General features: G+C 42.8%; 1 protein-coding gene across 1 annotated transcript; it reads right to left on the reverse strand.

The window, feature by feature from the left end:
• Nucleotides 1-420: 420 nt before the first annotated feature.
• Nucleotides 421-13,675, reverse strand: ACADL (acyl-CoA dehydrogenase long chain). The gene is made up of 11 exons (XM_031604363.2): nucleotides 13,517-13,675; nucleotides 12,625-12,786; nucleotides 10,887-11,024; nucleotides 10,295-10,459; nucleotides 9,271-9,337; nucleotides 8,124-8,288; nucleotides 7,394-7,495; nucleotides 6,049-6,162; nucleotides 3,774-3,901; nucleotides 1,553-1,639; nucleotides 421-994 (listed from the first exon to the last, which is right to left on the reverse strand). The coding sequence occupies exons 1-11, from the start codon at nucleotides 13,588-13,590 to the stop codon at nucleotides 901-903; spliced, it is 1,296 nt and encodes a 431-aa protein (XP_031460223.1). The 5' UTR covers nucleotides 13,591-13,675; the 3' UTR covers nucleotides 421-900.
• Nucleotides 13,676-23,255: the final 9,580 nt, after the last annotated feature.

A 23,255-nucleotide genomic window follows, 5' to 3' on the forward strand; every position in this document is an offset into this window, starting at 1 on the left:
CGCCCGGCGCGGCTCCCACTGCCGCGGTTGAACAGTCCGCGCCCAGCTAAAGCGCGGCGCGTCCCCGGGGCGGGGTCTGCCCGCCGCCGAGGGGCGGGACGCGGCCAATCTGCCGCTCCCGGGGGCGGGGCCGGGCCGGCCGCCATTGGCGGGGCTGCGGGGACGACCCGCCCGCCGTGCGCGCCCTCGCGCCGGCCGAGCCGCGCCGTGCCGACGGGGACGCGCCGTGCCCCGCCGAGCGATCGCCGACGGAAAAGCGGCGGAAGAAAGCTCCCGCCCTTTCGGCTCCGAGCCGGGCCCCGCGCAGCCCCCGCCTGCAGACACCTCAGTCAGCCCCCGGCGGGGAGCGCAGCGCCGACGCGCCCCCACAGAGGCGCCCCGCTGCTCCCCGGCACCGAGGTGCGAAGTGACACAGCCGAGCACGCAGAAACGCTTTATTACAGGTGTCCAAAACGCCGGTTACAGTAAGGCACAGAGGTTAAGCGCATCTCGCCCTCCCCACAGCGGTGACAGCCGTGTATGAACAGTGACAAGGCCTCCCCCCGCACACCAGCGTTCTGCTCCCACTCATCCCTCACAAACTGGCTTCTGTGGAGGCAAGATTTAATCCCAAACAGCAAAGGGCACAATCAATGTAATGGCATTTGGTTACCCATAATACCCCTTTCACGAACAGCCCACGGGAACAGTCATCCAAATATATTTAATGAACTTTCAATTTAAACATTAGAAATCCTCCTTAGGAACACCCTCGTTGCTAACACTTAAACAGGCTTCTCTCCTTTGAAAGAGTACGATATACTACATCCGTCTCCTTTACTTACATTCTGATGTCTGATCTTATGTCATGTATTACTATAAAAGTGCTCGGGAAGGTTCTCCATGCAGCCAGCACCTGCCCTAGTTGTCACTGACAATTTCTCTGGCGATCAGCTCCTTCATAATCTCATTGGTGCCACCATAGATGGGCTGAACACGGGCATCCACGAAAGCTCTGAGGGGAAAAAAAAAGGAAAGATTCAATGAAGGATTCCTCAGCATACACATACCACCAAAACAGCAAGTGCTCATTTTCTTCACACCAGCCATAAATAGTTATTTTAAAGCAACTTTTCATGCTCTGTAAATACATCTAGAACTGTCAGTTTAAAAAAAGAACTCCAACTATCTGCTTATGACAACTGCCCAGCAATCCCGTTTTGTTTTTTTTGTGTGACTTCTATTTATTTTAAAAAATGTTTCATTTTGGTAAATAAGAAGCTCTACCTCTGTTATTCTGGCAATGAAACATACACTAAAAGAAAAAATTAAGTCATCTTAGACTGGAAATAGATGATTTCTGAGGTCGCTTCCAACTCAAGCCATTCTATGGTTCCGTATACCACGAACTATTAAAGACATCTGTACAGATGATTGCCTTTCAATAAACACGATGAGAAAAGGAACAGTCAATCAGCACTAACACAAAACAACTGACGAGTAGATGTAAGAAGGGCCGCATTTTATTTGGCTAGCAATCCTTCACCAGTCAGGTCTGAAACGGTGCACTTACTTTGCAATTGGATACTCCCACATGTACCCCGAGCCTCCGTGCATTTGCACACACTGAGTTGCTACGCTGTTTTGGAGATCAGACGCCCTTAAATGGTCAAGAAGAAATTTGTTTTTAGAAGGGTGCATGCTATGAAAAACTAACAGATACAGATAAGCTAACAAGACTAAAATACACCGCAATGTTTTTTTTTTCTCCCATATAACCAATCTAAAGCATTGGCCATTCAAATACTTCCATTGTGAGAGACTTTTCTTCGTCCACGATGAAAAACGCGCTGAAATGAAAAGCATTACGATTTGTTCTCTATGTGGAACAGCTTTCAGAGAACGGAAGCTTTCAAAACAAAGAAGCGTGTTTACCTTCCTCACCAGCCAAAAAACTTCTTTTGTAAAGCATGTTGGTATATCCTTCTTATCAAGCCCTTCTGTTCAGGGCTCTTTGAATATAACCATCATCACGGAATACTTTATTTTCCTCAAAATATTTTATTGCTTTCTATTCTCAAAAGTACTTTAATTCTTAAGCAGGTCTGCTCACTGCAAACTCCTCATTTATTCTATGATTAAACTTTTTTTTTTTTTCTTAAGCATTCTTTCTTAAACCATCTCTCTAGAAGATGACTGAAAACATGCTGTTTGAAGTTGTCCTGCATCTCAGCCTCTGGAAAGCTACACACTTCACATTATTTCAGTCAAGAAAAATCAGACAAAAGAACGCATAGGGTTTTAATTGCACTGAAAGTTCAAGCAGAAGTGAAGTGAAAAAAAAAAAAAAAAAAAGCAAAAAAACCCCAACAAAACAGAACTTCAGAGTGGCAACAGAAGATGATGACCATTTAAGTCAACTGCTTTTCATGAAAGAATGCAAGAGTCCCTTATTCCATGCTATTCTCCCTGTTAAATTCTTAGCGTATCAATTTTAAATATGCAACAGTGAGTTACTTCAACTGTCCCTCAAACATACTTTTGGACTTAGCTGTATAATATAATCGGTCATCACAAAGTGAGGAGCACAGACCTTTCACAAGGTATCAGGAGGGAGATACTAACACTACATTGTGAAGTCACCACACCTCTGACTCAAGTCACTGTCTGCGCAACAGGTTATAAGCAGAACAAATAGTATCTCCTGAAACATTAGCAATTCTGCATTCAAGCACCTTCTAAACCATCTAAGGGATTTATGGAACAGAGCCACAGGAACGCTTTTAGGAACGGGGAAATCCACAACAAACTGTGGTCTAATATTCGGGTGGGTGGGGGGAGTTTCAAATTCCTTACTTTGGAAAATCTTTTGAGGAAGTAAGTCTACATCTGAGATGGCACGCTAGCTGTTTCCTCCTCCTCAGAGCAGAATGCCTCTGCTTACGTACCTGGTACTTCTAGGTAAGTAGTGCCAGAAATAGCATTCGAACAAAATCCTTCCTTTCACTGTAAAGATTCTCACTGAAGTCCCTCAGTATTTTCTACATATTACCTCAACATTTATTTCTCAAAATTTAGAATCTGAAAAACCTCTGTCTTCCTTAAGCTATTTCTTAATGTCTGGCATACTTTTTCTCCTATCTTTGCGAGCAGAACAAAACTACACAGATCACAAATTCTTGTGACACATCTCTTGGATGCCTTTAGTCTTCCAGATTTCCCTGGTTAAGCCCCAGTTAACAGATAACTCCACCAAGTGTGGAGGGAGAAGGGAGGAGGAGTTCTGGCCAATAAAGGAATGAACTGTTTAGTCTCAATTACAGCAATAGCTGTAGCCAACTATTTCTTCCCGAAACCAAACAGCTTCAAAAAGTGGCTGGGCCAAACAGCTATTAAAGCTAAATAATGTTAACTAAAAGGGTTCTAGATCCTTGTGATTAAATACATATATATTATTTTTTTATTATTATACTAAAATCTGCTTTTTCCAAATACCTATGAAATGCTCGCTTGTATTTGAAGCTGATCTGATTATTAATGGAAGCCTATTTTAAAAGTGTGCTACTGCTTTGAAACTGATCTTTTAACCAGAACTGGTTTTCAAAACAACTAAGGCCAATGTTGATTGCTCCACTGAAGTTAAAGCTAAAGGCCTCTCTTAGAAACCAACAATGTTGTTATTAATCAGACAGTAATTTTATCTTTTGTTTAAATCTGAGCAGTTCAGTGCTTTTATTACTAGACTCCTGTCAAGATCATATAAGTAACACTTCCAAATTACTTTAACTACATACCAGTACTTTGCCATAGAAGCTGTGGGGGAGTCCAGGCGTTTTTCTGAGTGCAGCTCCAAACAGTTGTCCAAAAAAGCTCGGCCCACACAAATGTTCGTTTTCATTTCTGCCAACTTGTGCTGCACCGTCTTATTTTGGAAGCGGACAGAGGAAGCAGAGGAAAGAAAGAGCAGAAGTAGTACTGTTAAAAGCTGTGTTTGAAGTTGAAAGGGAAGCATCTTCTAGAAGCATTTCTGTTGGAAATCACTATTTCAAACAGCTTTGTATCTTTACATCTAAATGCAGTTTGTTTTCCATGCAATTACATCTCTACCAGTCTTATTAAGGAAAATTACTGCTCTTTAACTTGCCAAACAACTCAAAACATGACATCATGGGGAACCCCCCAAATGCCTGAAAACAAATTCCTGGAGAGTGCAGAGGAGGAGGTGCTGGGAGCTCTGCTACTGTCTTTTCTCTCTTGTGGGAGAATGTGCTTCCAGCAGAGTTAGTAACACGTCATTCTGCATTGGCTGCATTTGCTGAGCATTCAGTTCTTCAGAGTTTAAGTGATGTGCAAAATATTTTGAGCAAAAACAAAGGAAGTTTTCTGATGCCGAGTTATGTCACATTGAAAGAGATGTTTTAGATCAGGCACATCCGACCTGTGGCTGACTGTACCTGTTGTAGTTACCATGAAAAGACAGCAGGCATTACATTCGGAGCAGCCTACGTATATCTGGTCCAATACAACCCCTTTTCACTCAGTGCAGCCTGGCAGGTGAAGCCCATTATGAAGGGTACCTAAAGCCAGGTAAGGCAGCATATCACTGCCTGCTGGCAGTTCTGGTAGGAAGGGGATAAAAATCACCTCTTAGGAACAGAAATTTTTCCTGATATCACAGTTCTAGACACCTACAGAAAAGGCCTTTTTGCTTTCCTTCAAAATTAATATAATTGATTCCCAACTCTGTAAACATTTAGCACAACTAATTAAATTAGGCAAGGCAGGCCTAATTAGAAAGGATTTTTGATTACATTCAAGTGTGAGAAGGAACTAAGAAGGTATGCAGGGATGGATTTTTTTTTTTCCAAAAATACTGTACTTTATTAATATTATTGGCCTCCTGGTGTTTGGGAATGGGTTATCCTAAAAAACAATATTATTTTGGAGGTCTCTGCACAGTGAACTACTACAGTTAGAGAGCATTCCACACCTACATAAATAAACTTAAAATATTCCTTTTGTGCTATAGCTGCTCACTGGACATATTAAATTCCGCTGTTCCTAGATGTTAAGTTCAAAAAGAAATAAAGATCATAGCTCCTGGATACCTAACATTCTAGCTCCTACAGAGCTCAATTCTGCTGCTGCTCAGAACAATTAAAGATTCAATTTTGACAAAGGAACTCTCAAAAGAAAAAAAAACAAAAATATTCCAGTTCCATTTTTTTCTGAAGTGTATCAAAATCAAAAAGCTAACATCCTGTAATGTACACAAGCAATTCCTATCCTACAAATCAAACATACAGGTGCCTGGTAGGTTTCAGGCCTAATAGATTATGTGGTTTTCAGGAAAATTGTAATAGCAAATGTTTCTTTCCGTGTTACTGTGCTTTATGACAGCAATTAGGTAGTGTAGGTATGCCTCAAAATACAATTTAACCACTACTATCATGGGGAAGTCATATTTACAAAGAATGATCCAACAGTTTTACAATGCAATCACTTGAATACCCATCTACCTGGTAGGTGAGGAATCTCATTATAATACCCATAAAGCTGGACATAAACACTTTTGCAGCTATTCAGGCACCAAGGTCACTGCTTGGGGACCATCACGGTGTCAGTCTCATAAAGATCATGCTGTTGCAGTGCATTACATGCAGGGAGATGGATGACATAGCTTCACACACACCACGCTCCTCTGCAGTCTACAGGACTTCAAGTAGATACAGAAATGCAAGCAGTGAAAACATACTGTGATTAGTGGCTTCTGATGGTAAAATGCAAGCCTAAGAGTATGACCAGCACAATGCCAGTAGTTTCTGCCTGCGTATTTTCCTTCCAAAAGCATTACTGCTGTAGGATTCCTTATCGTTAAAATACAAGCATTGTCATTTGTGGTTTTTGAAAACACTGGGAATGAAGAGAAACAGCAGCCACAGGGCAACAACAAAGCCTCCAAGAGCAGTCCTTTACTAAAGTCCAGTGACCTCTTCTTGCTTGACATTACACATATACAAATGTACATCAATGTGCATCTGCTTTACAAGTCTCCCTGTTCAGACTCACCTGCAAGTGTGCAACTGTCTTCCCAAAAGCTTTTCTTTGCCTCACATAATTCCTTGTTTCCTCAAACATGAATTCACAGCTGGCAAGAGCCATATCAGCAATCAGCAGTCTTTCCTTTAGAAACACAGAATCCAGTAGTGAGTCTTACACTTCTGTTCATCAGATGCACATATGCAAATACACAATTGGGAAACAGATGTTCAGTGTTGCTCATTAAGGGAGGGAGGCAGAAGTCACATTAGAGATCAAACCAGACATACTGCATTACTGAAATTAGTGACTGGGCCAAACGTTTCAATGTCTAAAGCCCATTTTTAAGGCTTCTTGGTAATTCTTCTGGTGGAACATCGTCCCAGTAAAAGATACGTGTCAACCACAGGACTCTTACTGATTGAAAGCTTAACATCAAAATCTGTTTTATTATCAGTTTTAACTGCTCAGTTTAAAAAAAAAAAAAAAAAAAATCCTACATTTAATAATTTCAGTAGGATACTTCTTAAAAAAGAAAACCTACATCAGAACACTGGCTGTTTTTCTTCCCTTTCTTCAACAAAACGCGTTGATAAACAAAGTACAAAACAATTGCTTTTAGCACTTTTAGCTGATGCATCCCATTGAACCTGCTTGCAATTGCATTTGTTTCTTTAAAGCAGCAGCAGATTTCCTTTAATCAGGTTTCTTATTTTCTCACGTTTACTCACAGCCTAAAATTAAATAAACATGATCTCTACCAGATGAGGCAGTCAGAGTTTGGACAAAGCACAGTCAGGTTCTGAAAACACACGTTGCCCCTTCTTCCTCCCAGATCATTCCAAAACTTCAGCAAGTCAATCTTTGTTATTTTCACTAGCAAGGTATCTGGGTAACTATTTATTTACTTTGCTTTATGGATAAGGAAATAATTTCTTACATCTTTAATACGCTTCAACAAGTAGAAAAGCTAAGACAGCAGTGTTTGCTTTTTTCTTTGAAGAGAATGCCAAATGCAAAGTCTTCCAAGCTGAACACCGTCTGCTATGAGAAATGGTTCCATGGTAGAAATATACAAAAAAAAAAAGCACTGACGTCTTCTTTAATCTAAGCTCGGGTTCTTCAATAGCTGGGTTGCTGACTTTGAACAAGTGAGATGTCAACACTGTTGCCAATGCTGAAAGAATTTGGCTTTTTAGCACCGGAAGCAGCACACTTCAGGTAAAAAGCAGAAGTATCAACAGCATGCTGCTCAGAGCTACCCTGAGCCACACGCGGCTCTCCAAGATCCATCACCTCCAACATTCTCGCAGTGATAAAAAAATTGTGTGTCCGTGTTCTTCCCAGAGATAGCAAACATTCTCACTGCTCTTACCTGAGGGAGCTCTGCCATCAAATAATAGAAACCTTTGTTCTCTTTCCCAAGCAAGGCACTTGCTGGCAACCGCACATCTTCAAAAAACAGCTCTGCCGTGTCCTAAGAAGATTTTAAAGGACAGTTTATAGTCTGACGTTTTCACCTCTGCATTCCACTTTTTTTCCCCGTTTTTTTCATTTTGTCATGTTAAGTCATTTAGGTTGGGAGGGTCCTTCTGAGGTTGTCCATCCCCTCAAAGATTGGACAAAGCACTCAAAGCACCATCAGCAGCTGAAGATCTTGTCCGGTTTCACTTCCTGATGCTTCCAAGTGGGAGGCCCTACAACTGCTCTGAGCCCCTGGTTCCAGCATTATTCACTCTTATGGTGGTTTTTCTTAATAACCAACTTAAGAGTTTCCTCAATTTAAATTGTGTCCCTTGCCACCCTTCAACTGTGCTGCTCCATTTCTACAGGTAGCTGAAGACAGAAATACAATCCCATTCTTCCAAGCTTTTTTGGAAGAGTGAAGGAATCCAGCTGCCAGCTTCTCCTTGCACATCATGTACTTCAGACTTCCAAACGAAAACTCAATATACATACTTTGTATGTGTAATTTTTATGCTCTAAGGCTTAAGTATTAAAATAATATAACGGTTTCATTTTCTCTTTATTAGGCTAGTGCCAGGCATTGAGCAATTTCAGACTTCCTCAAAGTCTACTATGAATTACAGGTCACATGAACTTACTTGAGCTTTCAGGCCAATTTTTTGCAGCTTGCGTCCTTTGGTGAAACCTTTTGTTCCATTTTCCACCAGAAAAAGGCTGATTCCATGAGCAGGAGATCGAGCCTCTCGGTTTGTAACCGTAACCACAATCACCACGTCACACATCCAACCATTAGTGATGAAGGTCTGTAAAAACAAACAAACAAAAACCAACACAGCTTGGAATACTGCAACAAGCTAGGTGGATAGAAATTAGAACAGATCATCAAGCAGTACAAAGAAAACCAACAGCGTGTGGATGCTTTCACAGGTAAACTGAAAGGCAAGGTTTAAGTGTCCAGAAGCATTTTAATAATTCAGGAAGTCTTAAGTGCTAAGAGGAAATTACATAATTTGAGAGGCATTGTGTGGTGACAATTGTGAAGTGAAAAAATACACAGATCTTTTTTCTTTTGTCTGCTCCCTGCTAAAGAAGGAAGGATATCAGATGTAGACATCAAATGAAAAAAGGTTCTCTTTTATAGTAAACTAGCAAGGTATAAAATGCAAAACCACTGATGGCCTCTACTAACAACTGCTTGAAAGAGTTCTGCAGAGTGATCTATCCACTTGTCAAAATGACTCATCCTAACACCACCAAAAGAAATAAGCAATGTCTCCTGCTTGACTTCAACCACACGTAATGAGCAAATACGTTTACAGACATCTGTACCTACAAATTTACTTGTACACACCAACTCTGTAATAGCTTGAAAGCATACACACAGCATCTAATGTCATTCTCCTAATACGAGCTCCTGAACAGATTTCACAGCCTGCACTGCAGCACACCTTTTCTCAGGCCACATAAAGTTTAACACTGGTAGCATACATACTTTAGTGTTCAATTTCAGCAATAAGAAACTGGTTCTACTTTTACAATATAGGACTTCTTCCAGTTCATGTAAAAAGAAAGTCTTTAGATAAGATTATTTAAGTATTATAAAAAGAACCTGTTTCCCATAAATAGTCAAAAACAGGAATAAGTCTATATAAAAAAAAAAAAAAAAAAAACTGGCAAAAAAAGAAAAGAAAGGACAAGTGGGAGACACTGATTTTGGTATACATCTCTCCCTGAGTGCCTCCAGCTCTGAATGGCTACGAGTGACATACACATGTACTTGCTTACCTTACTCCCATTAAGAATCCAGTCACTTCCATCTTTTTTTGCATAAGTCCGTACTCCTTGCAAGTCACTAGAATGGAATTCAAAAGACCCTTCAAGGAACTGTTCCAGATGCTGTAATTTGTATCTTGAGTGCTACCCAACAGAAAGTAGACTTCACACCATCGAGACATGCAGTCAGTGAAAATGCACAGGAGGATAATGGTACACAGTAAAATGGTTTGCAGTAACACAGAAACCAAAAGCCTGCTGCAGAAAGAAATGATAAATGTGTGCAATCATACATGAGCATGAGGTCCCACTTTAACGGATCTGCCTGTGGGAGGTGGTGTGATGAAGTACTGATAGCAGAACATCAGCATCCCCTTACGCTGATATGCTTTAGAAGGCAAATGTTAGACAAAACATCTTCTGGACATGCTCAGTCTTAATGAGGAGGCTCTGCAAAAATACATGGCCAACATCCACTCTTTGTGGAAGCACAACACCAAAAGGTTTTGCTCTTCACCTGTTCCTCTCTGTTGTGGAAACTGGCCAGATCACCTGTGTCTACTCAAAATTTGTGCTGTCTGTCCTTCAACAATGACAGTAAAGGAGCAACATTTATCTGTTTGAAAGGATTCAGAGGGGAAAAAAACAACAACAACAAAAAACCCAGCTTTTTGTTCCACAACAAAAATTAATACCAATGAAGTAAAGCAATCTGATGCAACTTCCTCCTGATTACATTTCATATTAAAGGTATATTCACAGGACAAGCAGATTATTAACCATAAGCTCAGTCCATAAAAGAAAACACAAAACATATTTGTCTATTGTGAAACAATAAGGAAACTGAGTCTGAGCAAGTATTTTGAATTGGCGAAGCTATAACAGAGTGATCTGCAAGTCTGAGGCCCTCCCCAGTCTAGGATATTGACTAGTTATTAGGATGTCCACATAACCAGGATGCTCATTAATTTCTTCCACTGAGAGATCAGTAGACAGCAAGTAAGATTATAACCATCTGTCTTTACTTTTAGCTTACCTGCCAGCCCCAGGCTCTGTCATGGCAATAGCACCAATACACTTGCCTGCAGCCATCCGAGGAATAAAGTGTTTGATCTGTTCTTCAGTGCCATAATTTGCAATGTAGGGCATGACTATATCGGAATGAAGGCTAAATCCTGGGCCAGTACAGTTGACGTACATCCTGGGGAGTGGGAAAAAAAACAAAACAGCTCAGGCAGAAACACTACAGAAATTTAAACATTGAACTTCACGCCATTACAATGCAGATCCAACACTGGAAGCAAGCCCTACAGCACAGACGTCTTGGACATAAGGTGAACTTGTAGCACTTGCACTGTTATTTACAGAATGTATTTTCACAGCCAAATTACTGTGTAACCTACCAGACTAATCAAAATGCTTCCCTCAACTACAGTAGAGCACGATGACATTTATTACGTAAACAATCACCTGAAAGGCATAAAGCTGAAGAGATTTATACATGTTTTAATTACTGTTGCCAATTTCTGTAAGCAATGAAGAAATCTTATGAAAAACAAAACAAACAAACAAAAAAACAGTCTATTGACAACTTGAATTCAACTCTTCCTGAATTGCCTAGTACTTACTGCTCCTCCCAGAGCACGGCTGAGGAGAGAATATCCGCTCCAATGCCTCCATGTTTCTCAGCAATAGCAACACCCAGCAAACCTTGCTGTCCAGCTTTTTCCCAGAGCTCTCTGCTCACCTGGCCATCCTTCTCCCACCTGTAAACAACATAAGAACAGAGTTATCCATCAAATTCTCCACGTGCTATCTCTCATTTTTCACGGCTGCTGCTTTATGCTAGAGGGCCCACAGCAAGTTTTCACTGCCTGGTAGAGAGGCTTTCAGTCTCAGCAGCACACAACACAGCATACAGCGTGCTGAGACAACTACGTTTCCCAGCTAAGAATTGATGGCTTAATAACAGGTTTTCCATTCTTTACAAATGCCACTGGCATTACACAGATCCCAACTATATAACACATCTGAATCCTGTCTTGCAACATATAAACCTGATGACTCTTTATGACTTGTTACGAAAGGCTGTGCTATGTCTTGGTCTGAGCACCAGAGCAGGATCTAGGAGGTTTAGCCGTAACCATCTGGATAATTACAAGTAGATTCTCACCTTCCTGACATCTCATTTTCCCATAAAATGGGTATAAACATATCAATTTCTGAAAGATTTTGATTCTACCAATGAGAAATGCTTTTTAAGAAAAAAAAGCACCGATACATTAGTAACCTTGATATAAAATACAAAAATATATAGAATAATATATATATATATATATATATTAAAAAAACAGTCCCTTTTCACTTAGTACTGTACCTTGGTAAACTACTGCTGAATTAAGGTGATTTTAAGTTTGTGAATAGACAGCTAAGGCTTGTCTGCTGATAGTTTGCAGACTGTTTGCTGATAGTTTGCAGACGTAAGAATCACTTCTTCCCTAACAAATAGTACCCTGAGTTCACCAACACATCAGAAAGTAGAGTGGCCATTAATGGCCATTTTTTAATAATTTGATTGACAAATTGGGTCAGAAAGACTCCTCAGATGCACTGGTGTGCAGCAGAGCTATACCACAGCACTTTATCCACAGTTAATAATGCATCTTGTCACACTCGCATTAGGTTTACTCCCAGAGCTTCTGCTCCTGCACTGGAAACCTTAACCAATGTTCTCCAAAGACCACCTTTGTAGGGGGTCTTTTGCCCCCTACTTTCAGGATCACTGCTGTCTCAATCAGAAAAGCATTTTCTCCTCATGCTCATCCATGTTTACTGATGCCACACGCTGGCCCAGCCAACTGGTACATTATGCCCGAAGCCTGCTTGTTTATTTGAAAGGTGTGAAAACAGAATGGTTCATAGGTCTCTGCAGTGATGCAAGAACCCAAGTCCAACTTGTTTCAGTCATCTGAAGAAACAGTTGTGTCAGCAAACAAGAACATGATTAACCTTAAGCAGACGCAATATCTGATCATAAAGCAACACCAGAAGTCTTTTTAATAAAAGACAACGGAAAATGTACCCCCTCCACTTCAGCGGGAGAGCGCACACGCAGGGAAACACTGGCTGCAACTCTATGAACTGCATTTGTCCTGCTCACAAGCCTGCAACAAAGGTGCCAGCTCAGAGCGATCCGTGAATTTTGATGCATTTTCTAGGCAGGTTTGTTTCAATCGAGTCCTGTTATTGAAAACAAACGTCTTGTTTATTATATCATAGTGAATAATACCTGAAAATGCTTATGGGAGGGGGATGGGGGGGGGAACAAATTATCTAGAAAACCATAATGTTTAAAAGGCATCTCACTCTGCATGAAAAGGCAGCACTTCCTCCTGAAAGAACTTCCTGGCGCTCTCCCTGAAGATATCGTGGTCGGACGAGAAGATCCTCCGGGTGCCGATGTCAGTCAGACGCTTAGCAGAAGAAGGCTCCGGGCGCTTCGTGCCGTGCTGCTCGGTTGGCACAGGACTGAGAAAGAGAAGCGAACATCTGCTTGGACGCAGGCACGCCCTATTTTACAGCCCTTTGAAAAGGAAGGGAAAACACCTGCCTAGCAAGCATGGGTTTTTTGTAAAGCTACTTACGGCTGTACTCGGCTACATCGAAGACTGCCGTTGCTCAAGCAGGGCGCAGGGCCGGCTGGACACGCAGCAGAAGGCCGCTGCTCTCCCAGCACCCCACGCCGGCACGGTCCAAGGGTGGAACAAGGGCACTGGGGCCCTACAACCCCTTGGTGCAGCAGTGCGGACAAGGACAGGCCCCGCTGTCACCCGCTGTCAGCACAGCACTCCGCGTCATCGCCTACGGCCAGGAAATGGGGCAAAGGGCAGCCCGCAAGGCGATGGCTGAACCGCTGGGCGCAGAATTGGGGGTTGGACCCGAGCTGCCTCCGTGCAAGCAGGGGCGCAGACGTTTGCACGCACACACGCGCGTGTGCGTGTGATCACGCGTTTGTACTCAGGCCTGCAGCCTTCCCGTCACACGCACGCTGAGCACTAGATGAACGTATTTATGCACACGCACTCAGCGCTTCCGCACGCCCGCACAGACACATAGGAAACACACCCGTGCATCGACGTACCCCGCCATCAGCCCCAACAACGCACCCACGCCGCGCCAAACGCGCGCCCCGCCACCCCCAGCGCCGCCCCGCAGCGCCGCCCCGCTCCCCTCGCGCCGCCGCCGCGCGCCCGCCGACCTGGGCTGTGAGGAGAAAGCCCTCCGGCCGGCGGTCCGCAGGAGCCCGCGCAGGCGAAGCAGCCGCGCCGCCATCTTGCGCCGGGGTGTGGCGGGGGGCAGTGCGGGGACGGAGGTGCCCGGCGCGGGGACGGCGGCGAGGCGCTGCGCCCGTCCTCGCTGCGTTGTAATAAAGAAGGGTTTCCCGGAGCGTGGCACGCAATCCCCAGCGGTATGATTAAGTTGTGAATTCCTGCTAATCCATCCCGTTTACAACGGGATTATGATAGAAGTATTTGCATTTTTTCCTTAAACGCGGTTTGGAAATCGTGTGGAAAGCAATCCTTTCGGCTCGCCGCAGGGTGAGCGCGCCTGGAACCCTGCCTGAAAAGCAAACGGCGTCAAACAACGGTCATCACGATGACAGTTGGGTTAATAGAACAACCCGCCGAGACAATTCCTACAATTCAGGTCTTTCTGTAGTGCGAGCCTGCAGTAAAGTTAACCAGAATTCCTCTTTGGGTCAGGAATGCCGCACCTCCACCGTGCGCCAGCAGATGGCAGCAGAGGCACGGCTAAATGGTGGCACTGCCTGACCGGGGACATGCGTGGCTGCCTCACAGCCGGGCGTGACACAGGTTGTCCCAGGCTTCGCCTGTCCCCGAGGTCAGGAAATGCAGTGTGATATTTTTCATAGCGTGTTTTTCTAGTAGGGAAAAAGCGTGGTTGTAAAAAATAATAAAAAGCTGGACATTAAGAACAACGTGTTGTTGTTGCTTTTGCAGAGAATAGGACAGAAATAGATGCCGCAGCAGAGAATCACAGAATTGCCAGGGTTGGAAGGGACCTCAAGGATCATGAATCTCCAACCCCCCTTCCACACGCAGGGCCACCAACCATCCCACCTAATGCTAGACCAGGCTGCCCAGGGCCCCATCCAACCTGGCTTTGAACACCTCCAAGACGGGGCATCCACAACCTCCCTGGGCAGCCTGTTCCAGTACCTAAAGAAGTGAAAAGTAAAGAAGAAAGTGAAAACATGCTGCTGGCCTTCTAGATGCTGTTCCAGTTTGGGACTGTGCTTTGTTACCACAGCCTTAAAGGACTTTGTGGTGAAACAGCACGCTCTGCGTTAAGTGACAGCTTGGTCTGGTCCCTGCCTCTCCATTCATCATGTGGGCATGGTCACAGGGGGAGTCTGATTTTGATTTCCACCTCTCTATGTTAATGCCTTCTCTTTTGTATGGCTGTCTACCGTACCAGTAAATGGCACAGAGGAGGAAGTCTATCCTTCCTGACCTCTGGTACAAACAACCTTCAGTACAGACGAGGGATACAGGTTGCCATACTTTCACTGTCATAAACTGTCCTCAACTTGCAGCTCTCCTGCTCTCATGTTATGTGGTTAGCAGCAGACTTTCTCTGAGACTGCAAACCACCAGAGTAATCTAGCAAAACCCTCCAGTGATGCCCAGTGCTAATATCAGCACCTCACCATGCTGCCAGCATGACATAAAGGCACCAGTTCAGTGGTCTCTACTTACCCGAGGACACTGTGACATTTGGGCTTTGTTACAAATTGATTTGGCTAAACATCCCATTTTGGGTCACTGTTTATGTTCTTTTTCATGATTTCCAGTGTTCATAAGTCATTGCTCAAGCTGGAAAGGGCCATGTTCTCTTCAGTGCTTGCTTTCTTCGGAACAATGTTGAGTGTGCTTACTACAGGGAATGTAATTTAAAGCATTATCTTGCTGGAAAATTGCACATGGCCTTGGAAAATGCAAGTGAATAAATGAGAAAGTGGTGGGTTAGCTGGAGAAAAAGTGTTCAAGTAAAGCTCTGTGGGTAAGACAAGTTGAAATGAAATTTCTTCTGAATTGGTCAAAATGTCCCTGGTGTTCATCTTTTCCAAATACAAAGACTGTACAAGTATATTCAAGTGAGAATGGCCCTATGAAAGGAATTCTTTCCTCAGAGGTATTCTTTGCTATCTTTCTACTGCAAGAAAAAAATGATGAAGGTATTGAGCAGAAGGATCTCATTACGTGCTTTTCTTTATTTTTTTCCTGTTAAATAAGTAATCTACAAGTTTTGTCTGTGTTCCTGAGCTAAGACATCATTAGTCCTATTATGCCTGCAGCAGCAGTTACTTCTGTGCAAAGGTGTTCTTCCCCAGGACTAAGTATGTTGGACTTGGTTTCAATAGCAGGGCAATTACAAGTAACTCCTTTTGGAAGAGCTATGGTTCTCTGTATTCTTCTGTCTTGCTGTGCTTGATGGTACAACTGTCTGTAAAGCCAAACTGCAGGATCTGACCAGAAGCTTTGAACATGCAGCAAGAGACACCATTGACCTCCCATCCCAAAGCTCTTTATTCGCTTTTGAGACTTTCAGTCTCTTGCAAATAAACTGTCAAATTATTCATGTCTGATATGAATGCCCTTGAGGTTTGGTTTCTGACTAGGTTATTTAAAACTCATGTGCTGTTTTCTTCTCAGGAAGAGTCCAGGTGCCAGTTAAGCATGTCAGCCCATCAGGGGCATGTATGGTGTTCATCCAACTTTTCTGTGTTGGCATTAGAGTGCAGGACAAGCTTGAATAAGATGCAGAGCTCTCAGCTTACTTCTCCCTATACGTGACTGTCCTTAGCGTGCATTTGCCTGGGGTCACACAGTGTTAGTCATGTGTATGCAAGATGATGTGACAGAGAGAGAGAAGCTGTGGCTGATGAGTGGGCCTTCCCTACCAGGAAATTCAGCTCCTTCAGCATGAGTCTTGGAGCACTTGAGAGACACCACACCCCTCCAAGACCTTTATGTCAAGTCCAGTAATTGTTGGGTGTCAAAAGGGAGAGGGAATAGAGAGTCTCATGAACAGAGATCATGACTCAGCCTGGAGATGATGTCTCACTAGGGGACACAAGTATTTTTTTCTCCAGGTCTTTTTTGATGTGAAACTTCAAACTACCATGTTCAACAAGGAATTGCCAATCTAAGATGTTGCTCTGTAGCAAAGTCTTCTTATGCATACCTGTGCCAGCCTGTCTTCTGTTAGTTGGATATCTGGCATACTGATACACTCAGTGTTTCCTCCACAGGTTTTCAGCTGAAATCCACCTTAACTCAGTCATTAACCGAAAATGTTCCTAACAGATCAGCATTAGTGGCGTGAAATGTGCTTGAGTTGATTTGTACTGACTGTTAGACTCTGAGGCCAGGAGCTGTTGATCAGCTGTGGCTGGACCTATTAGTCCAGGCAAATAAAAAAGTAAACTTTCTCACACCCAGTGTAGCAAAGTGCTGGGAGAGAGCTGGTTCTTCCATAATGGGACAGTGCAGAAGTGGGGCATTGGAAGTTCCTATGGTCTGAGCAGATCAAGGTAACAGGTATAACACACAGTGGCAAACAAAGGATTTCTTAAATAAATGCTTCACAGCTTTCAAGAACCTGAATTAGCTGAGCACCACTCTCACAAAGGTGTAGGTGTTAAGAAGTTGTAGTTGTAGAAAGGTATATTAGGATGTTTGCAATATCATCCTAGCTGGTAGGAAGTAGGGTTATCTTAAGGGTTATAGCTAGAGTTCATATAGGTATTGATCTCCCTTCTTGCTTTAGCTTCTTAGAAAACCTTTGTGAACTTGCAAAAGAAGTAGGTAAATTCTGCCCTTTTATAATTGTATTCTTGTTACGTGTGATGTAGCCTATATGGGTTCACCTCATTCTATTTTTTTGTTCTGTCAGAAACGTGCAAAAGATGCAGTAGTAACATTAGCCCTCATTCAGTAGATCAGTGATGTTCCTGAATGATGAAAGAATAGACCAGAGAAAACCTTCTAAGTTAAATAATGTAATAGACTTTATTGATCTGATCTAGCTGTAGATGTCCCTGTTCATTGCAGAGGAGTTGGACTGGGTGACCTTTAAATGTCCCTTTCAACTCAAACAATTCTATGATGCTATCTACTGTTGTTTAAAAGCAAACTTTGCTTTTTCAGATAGGCATAAACATTATAGACAATAAACTTTGAACTGAAAGCACTTCTTAAATTAATGAGGCAGTTAATAAGCACTATTGCTTATGTGAAGGAGATCAACTTGAAAAATTGTAGTGTTTACGTAGCATGGAGTAGAAAATGGATCCTTCTTTGTCACACAAAGAGCCAGAGAAAATGCGTTCCTGAGCAAGCAACCCAAAGAGCTGATATTTGAGAAGATAAGAAAAATACTTTGTTTTTGTCACTTCAATTTGGTTGAGCTGAGGAGTGTAATAACTGAAAAATGGAGCCTAAAATCCCTGACTACCCTTGGGGTACAAGTTGTGTGGGCTGTGTTATAGTGTAGTGGCAATGCTAAGTCACAGCCTGAAGCAGTGATTGAGCACCTGGTGGGAAGGCAGGGCCAACCCAAGGGAGCTCAGGTGCATGCAATTAATCTGATTGACCAGAAGGGCTGGCACCAGGATCCACCCCTTCCCAGAGCTTATTTAAGGGTTGGCAGTGGAGGCAGGGGGTTCTTGCTGGAGATTCCTGTGTACATGAGGCCTTCTAAAGGTAAGCCTTTCCTTTGTTTCTGCTCCTGTGGCTGTTGTATTTGAGCAAGTCCTTGCTTGCTGCAGCCTAGGACTTCTTTACTCTGCTGTTGTTGCTGTGCTTTCCATCATGTTACTCCGTTGCATAATATGTCTGCAGTTTGTTGAGTTTAGGATATGCGTATCCTCCGTAAGTAGAGCGAAGGAAGCAATTCCTTTCTCTTGGGAAGAGGGGTAACTTATTTTTGTTGGGGCTTTTAGCATTTAGTGGAATGTGTGTCTTCCCAAGCTCTGGTTAAAAAAAAAATAAAGTTTGTTTAGTGGGGGAAGAGCTTCTCCTTGAAGGAAGAAAAGACATTTTATGATTCTTGAGTAAGAAGTCTGGAAGACACTTGCTTTGGGATGCCGGTGTCTAAACTATTCTGCATTTCACTGATGGAGTGGATAGTGGATTTATATATGTATAGTAGCTATTTTAAGGTTTTATTCTATCACAGTTCTTGGAAAGCCTTCAAAACTGACCCACAGACCTTCTGAAGCCTCTCTCCAAACATTTAATAATATATTGTGCCCTCTGACGTGAGTAACTTACTGCACAGCAAAGAAGGGTCACGCTGTTATCAGGAGCTAATTAGCTAGGTTTTAAGAAACTAAATATCACCATCTTCATTCTACTTGTGGGCAGAAGCGATTGCTATCATGCTGCTTTGAAGTGTGTGTGGAGCATGCAAAATGAAGGCGATATCCAGTCGTGTGTTTTGTCACAGCTCTAGTTTTTGAGGTTGTGAACTCTGTGCTATGCTGGTTTTCCTACCAGCTGTGCCTGACTGGAATTTCCTTTGGTATTTTATCTTTCTTTACATCCTGCACTGAAAAGCTAAACGTGGCTATGCTGTATACAGTTTTAAACAAAAACTCATGCCAGTTCCAGGAAGGGTTTTGGATTAGGTAATAACTTTATTTTATTTTAAAAATAAATAGAGAAATGTCTTATCACAAGGCTCCTTCCCTGCAATGCAAGTCTCCAAGCCTACAAGAAGTGTGAATCAAGCTTCAAGACCACAATTCCCAAGAGGAGATTTGGTTTTCCCACTGACATCAGCTACATTTGATTTGTTTCTTCACCTTCTTTCTTCTGGGCCTGCTTCACAAGTTTCACGGCAGCCTTGAGACACATTTCATCCATGTGATGCCTAGGGTTCACTTGTCATATCTTGGTTTCTATAGTAGCAGGGCCAGACGTGGTGAATTAGAAGTAATCATACACTTATCTTACTTCTCATGCTTTTAAGGATCTGCCTTCATGGAAAATAGATATGAACCGTACTGCCTAGCAATGGCCTGCCAGGTATGCTCAAGAGATTAAAAACTGTTCTAACTCACGCTCTTTGTCATGATTTCTGGTGTAGAACAGAGGCAGAGTGGCTTGCTGGGTATGCAACAGGAAGGCAAGAAAGGGACAGGTTAGTACAGAGAACAGAGCACCAAAGCGTTGCTTCAGGTGTGGGCAGAGAACATAAATGAGGTGCCACCATGAGGTGCTGCTTCTGTGACTGGCCTTCTCAAGACTTGGTGTTCCCACCTGTCCCTCAACATGCTCCTTATTGCACAGTTTCACCCTAAAGATTTTGAAGAGGCTGAGCGAGCTTCAGCAGAAGGTTGCAAGGCTGGGCGGGAGCTGAATTCCCTTGGTTGTGCTGCTGGCTGCCGTTCTCCATGCCACTAAATGCCCTTCATGCAGTGGGAGATTGTACACGATTAATGCATGTAAACTCTGAAGACTAAGTAGAAATGAATTTGTCTTAGAGTGTAATTACAAATACCTGTTATCATGACTGTTCCTTTTAATCAACGTGAACAATACCCTTGCGATACTTTTCATGCTACTGAGGAAATATGGACACACTTTTATTGCATTTTATCAATCTATCTTGTTCATTTTGTAGTGCAAGTCCTTTCCAGTGGACTGGCAATAGCCTTTCTTTTACAACAGTTTGATTTAGGAGTGCTGCTACCCATCGTTGTTACATTGGTGGAGAAATGAAATGTTTATGGACTAATCTATACCATCCTCCCAAACCATAGATTTTAGTAATGGAAAGTTCAGTTTAATGCTCTAATAAAGCGTGGGCTGATGCATGCTGTGCCAATTAATCTAGAAGGTAGATGTGGGAGTGAAATCTTACCTTTTCAGCAACATTTCAGTCTTCATTCTGAAATAAATGTACGTGCCTAGGTAGATGAAGTATTGCATTTTTCATGATAAAACAAATGAGAAATAATAGGTTACTAAGGAACAATTCTGTTTTTATTACACGTTTTAGCCCTTCCTTCTGTCCTTATAGAAGTCAGCCTCCCTACAGTAAAAACAGTGAAGGCTTACAGCAAGATACTAATCATACTCGGTTTGAAAACTGAGATTAGATTGAGAATTTGCTCAAGTATAACAATTGTTCTGGTAATAATGGCATAAAATACCTTAAGAGAGGAGCTATGTGAAAAAGCAAAATATGTGGTGTGGGAGCAGGCTTGCATCACTGGAAGGATGATGTTAATGGACTTTGTTCAGAAAGTAGTGTTCTATGTACCATGGCTTCTTAGTGCCTTGGTACTAAACTAGAGAAGATGAATGTGAAAGCTGAATTAGCTCAGTGATGTAAATAGCCAAATTTGCCTGCCAAAAAGAAGATGGATGCATTTGCTGAGCTGCTTCTTATTGGGTTTTCCATCACAGTGTGTGCTTGAGCTGGAAGATGTGTGAAAGACCCAGGTGACATTGTAGAGGAGACAATTGCATTTATTGCTATGATGTAAAAGTGTTGGAGATGTTTCCAGATGGATGGCAAACCTTCAGAGCCTTCAGCTAAAGCTATGAGATGTCAGTGAGTATATATGCTGGCTCCTGTAGTATTAGAGATTGTGGATGTTCCATTCCTGGAAGTGTTCAAGATCAGGTTGGATGGGGCCCTGGGCAACCTGGTCTAGTACCAGATCTGGAGGTTAGTGGCCCTGCCTGAAGCAGGGGGTTGGAACTTGATGGGTTTTGGGTCCCTTCCAACCTAAGCCCTCCTACAATATGATTCTGTGAGGGTAATTAAAACACCTTCCATACCTTTGTGTTTTATTGAAGAGTGACACAACTAATTTCTTAGGCTGTAGGTGGGGAGGAGAAGTGTTGAGTGTTTAGCAGATCCTGAGAGGAGGAAAAAAGCAAGCCAAGCGGAGAGGGTTATGAGGAGACATTTTTGGACAGCCCCTGATGCTCAGATGAGCTTGGGCAGTGGATGGAGCACACTGTGTACAACATCTATGATGAGTAAATGCCTGAGACATCAGGCACACCTGGAAAAACTTTGCTTCCTGCCCAGCTGAACTCAGTGGCTCAAGGTTAGACATCATTCAAACATGAGTGATGTCTTCATCTTTTTAACATTTAATTGCTTTGTGTAGAAGCCCATTTAGGTCTGGGAGACAGCAAAGCACCACGTAGCACAAAAACAGCTTCTGTTTTTTCTCCAGCCAAGGATCTGGTCCCTTGGTCAGCATACAGCCTGTATGTAGGAGAGAGCTAATGTTAAGCTCGGTGTCCACATCTCCTCAGTTGTTCTGATGCTTCTGCTTTGGTTTTATATGGTGTGCACTCCATGCTGCTAGTCACTCTGCCTTGTGGTGCATAGTGGGGGCTAGTACTTTGCACCTTGACCTTTCCTTGGGGATTTAGCCCTGCTCCCAAGGAGTTAAACTCAATTGCTTTGAGTAATGGAAAGCATGTTTATTAACAATGTTCTATTTAAAATACAAAGCAAATGCAGTGATAACAAGAGGTGTCGGGTGTCTGGGAATTACTTTTTCCATTCAGAGCCTGAACAGATGCAGGGCAGCCTTCCCTGGCTGTTGGGGTCTCTCTGGTCCCGCTCTGAGGGAATGGTGATCTTGCTTGTGTTGGGCACTCTTTCCTCAGGGAGCAGGAAATACAAGGAAAACAAATACAAAGCAAAAAATAGAGCTTTTTTGAGGAGCATCCCCCCCAGGATCAGAGCTCTGAGCAATGCAGAGGTTACTAGCATGGGGGCAGTGGGTTTAAACAAGTGAAACTTATAAATGGTTTGAAGCAAAGCAGGTTGCTCTGCTCACCTGCAGACAAGGCAGCTGATCATTTTATTAGAGATCTTTGTTTATACATTTCCAAGTTGTGCTTTCAGGTTGGGTACTTCTTGAGATGGGATTTATCAGCGGAATTAAAAACTTCTGAGAGGGAGGTCTGGATTTTTCGTGTCTCTCAATTAAAGCCTTTTTTCCTTAAGCCATCTCATTTCTATGCTTTCACAACACAACATTTCTGGTTGACGTTTTTGTTGTTGAATGGCAACTTCTGGTTGAAGCTGTAACTTGCTGAAAGAGGCTAGTATTGAAGAGCTGGTCTTTCTTTATAAGTGATTGAATTGCTTAAGATGACTCCCAAAATGTTGTCTTATCACGATATGATTTTTTTTTAACAGATATTTGTCTCTATGTATGTGGGTTTTTCACAGTGGTTGGTTTAAAGCTGCTTATTTCTACAGAGAAGCCCTCCCATTCTGTTGGTAGTATGGAATGGGACTAAAGCTTATATGTTAACCAAAGCTGTGATTTTAGAGAGGAAAGATGGAAACACTGGTCTTTCAGGCTGTTTCCCTGGGCTGGTTATGTGACTGCATGTTAATGTTGTGTGGTGAAGAAGTGTCAAAATGAGACTGACAGTGTATGTGGAGAAATGTTGTTTTGGTTTTTGTTTGTTTGCTTTCCCAGCAACTGAGATCCATGGTTTTCTTGGAAAGACAAACCACACAAGCATGTATGTGCAATATGGTGAGAAGCAATAGGGTCTAGCAGTCCTTTGAGAAACATCCTCTAGGCTGAGGCCCTATAAATAACTTGGTTCATGCCTCTTGATTTTTTTTCCTCCCTTGCTTTCTTAGAACAAAGTTAAGCAACTACCTCCCATTTTCCTTCTATCAAAGCCTTTTTTCCCCACCGTGCTTGAAGCAATCACCTGTAAGCTACCTCTTGGCATGGGTCCCTGGGCAGGGCATAGCTCTAAGACTTGCTTAGCCCTGTCTGTCAGTGTACAGGAGATTTTCTGGGGGGAAGCCTTGCAAAAGAGGCAGCTGCTGCTCCACTGGTTGTGCTGTGGCTTATTCTCATGCCAGCTGCCCCTGGTGCACCTGTTGGTGCTTGAATGATGGAACTG

This window comes from Phasianus colchicus, chromosome 7 (genome assembly GCF_987193195.1).
Source record: "Phasianus colchicus chromosome 7, bPhaCol1.hap1.1, whole genome shotgun sequence".
NCBI classification, from domain to species: Eukaryota; Metazoa; Chordata; class Aves; order Galliformes; family Phasianidae; genus Phasianus; species Phasianus colchicus.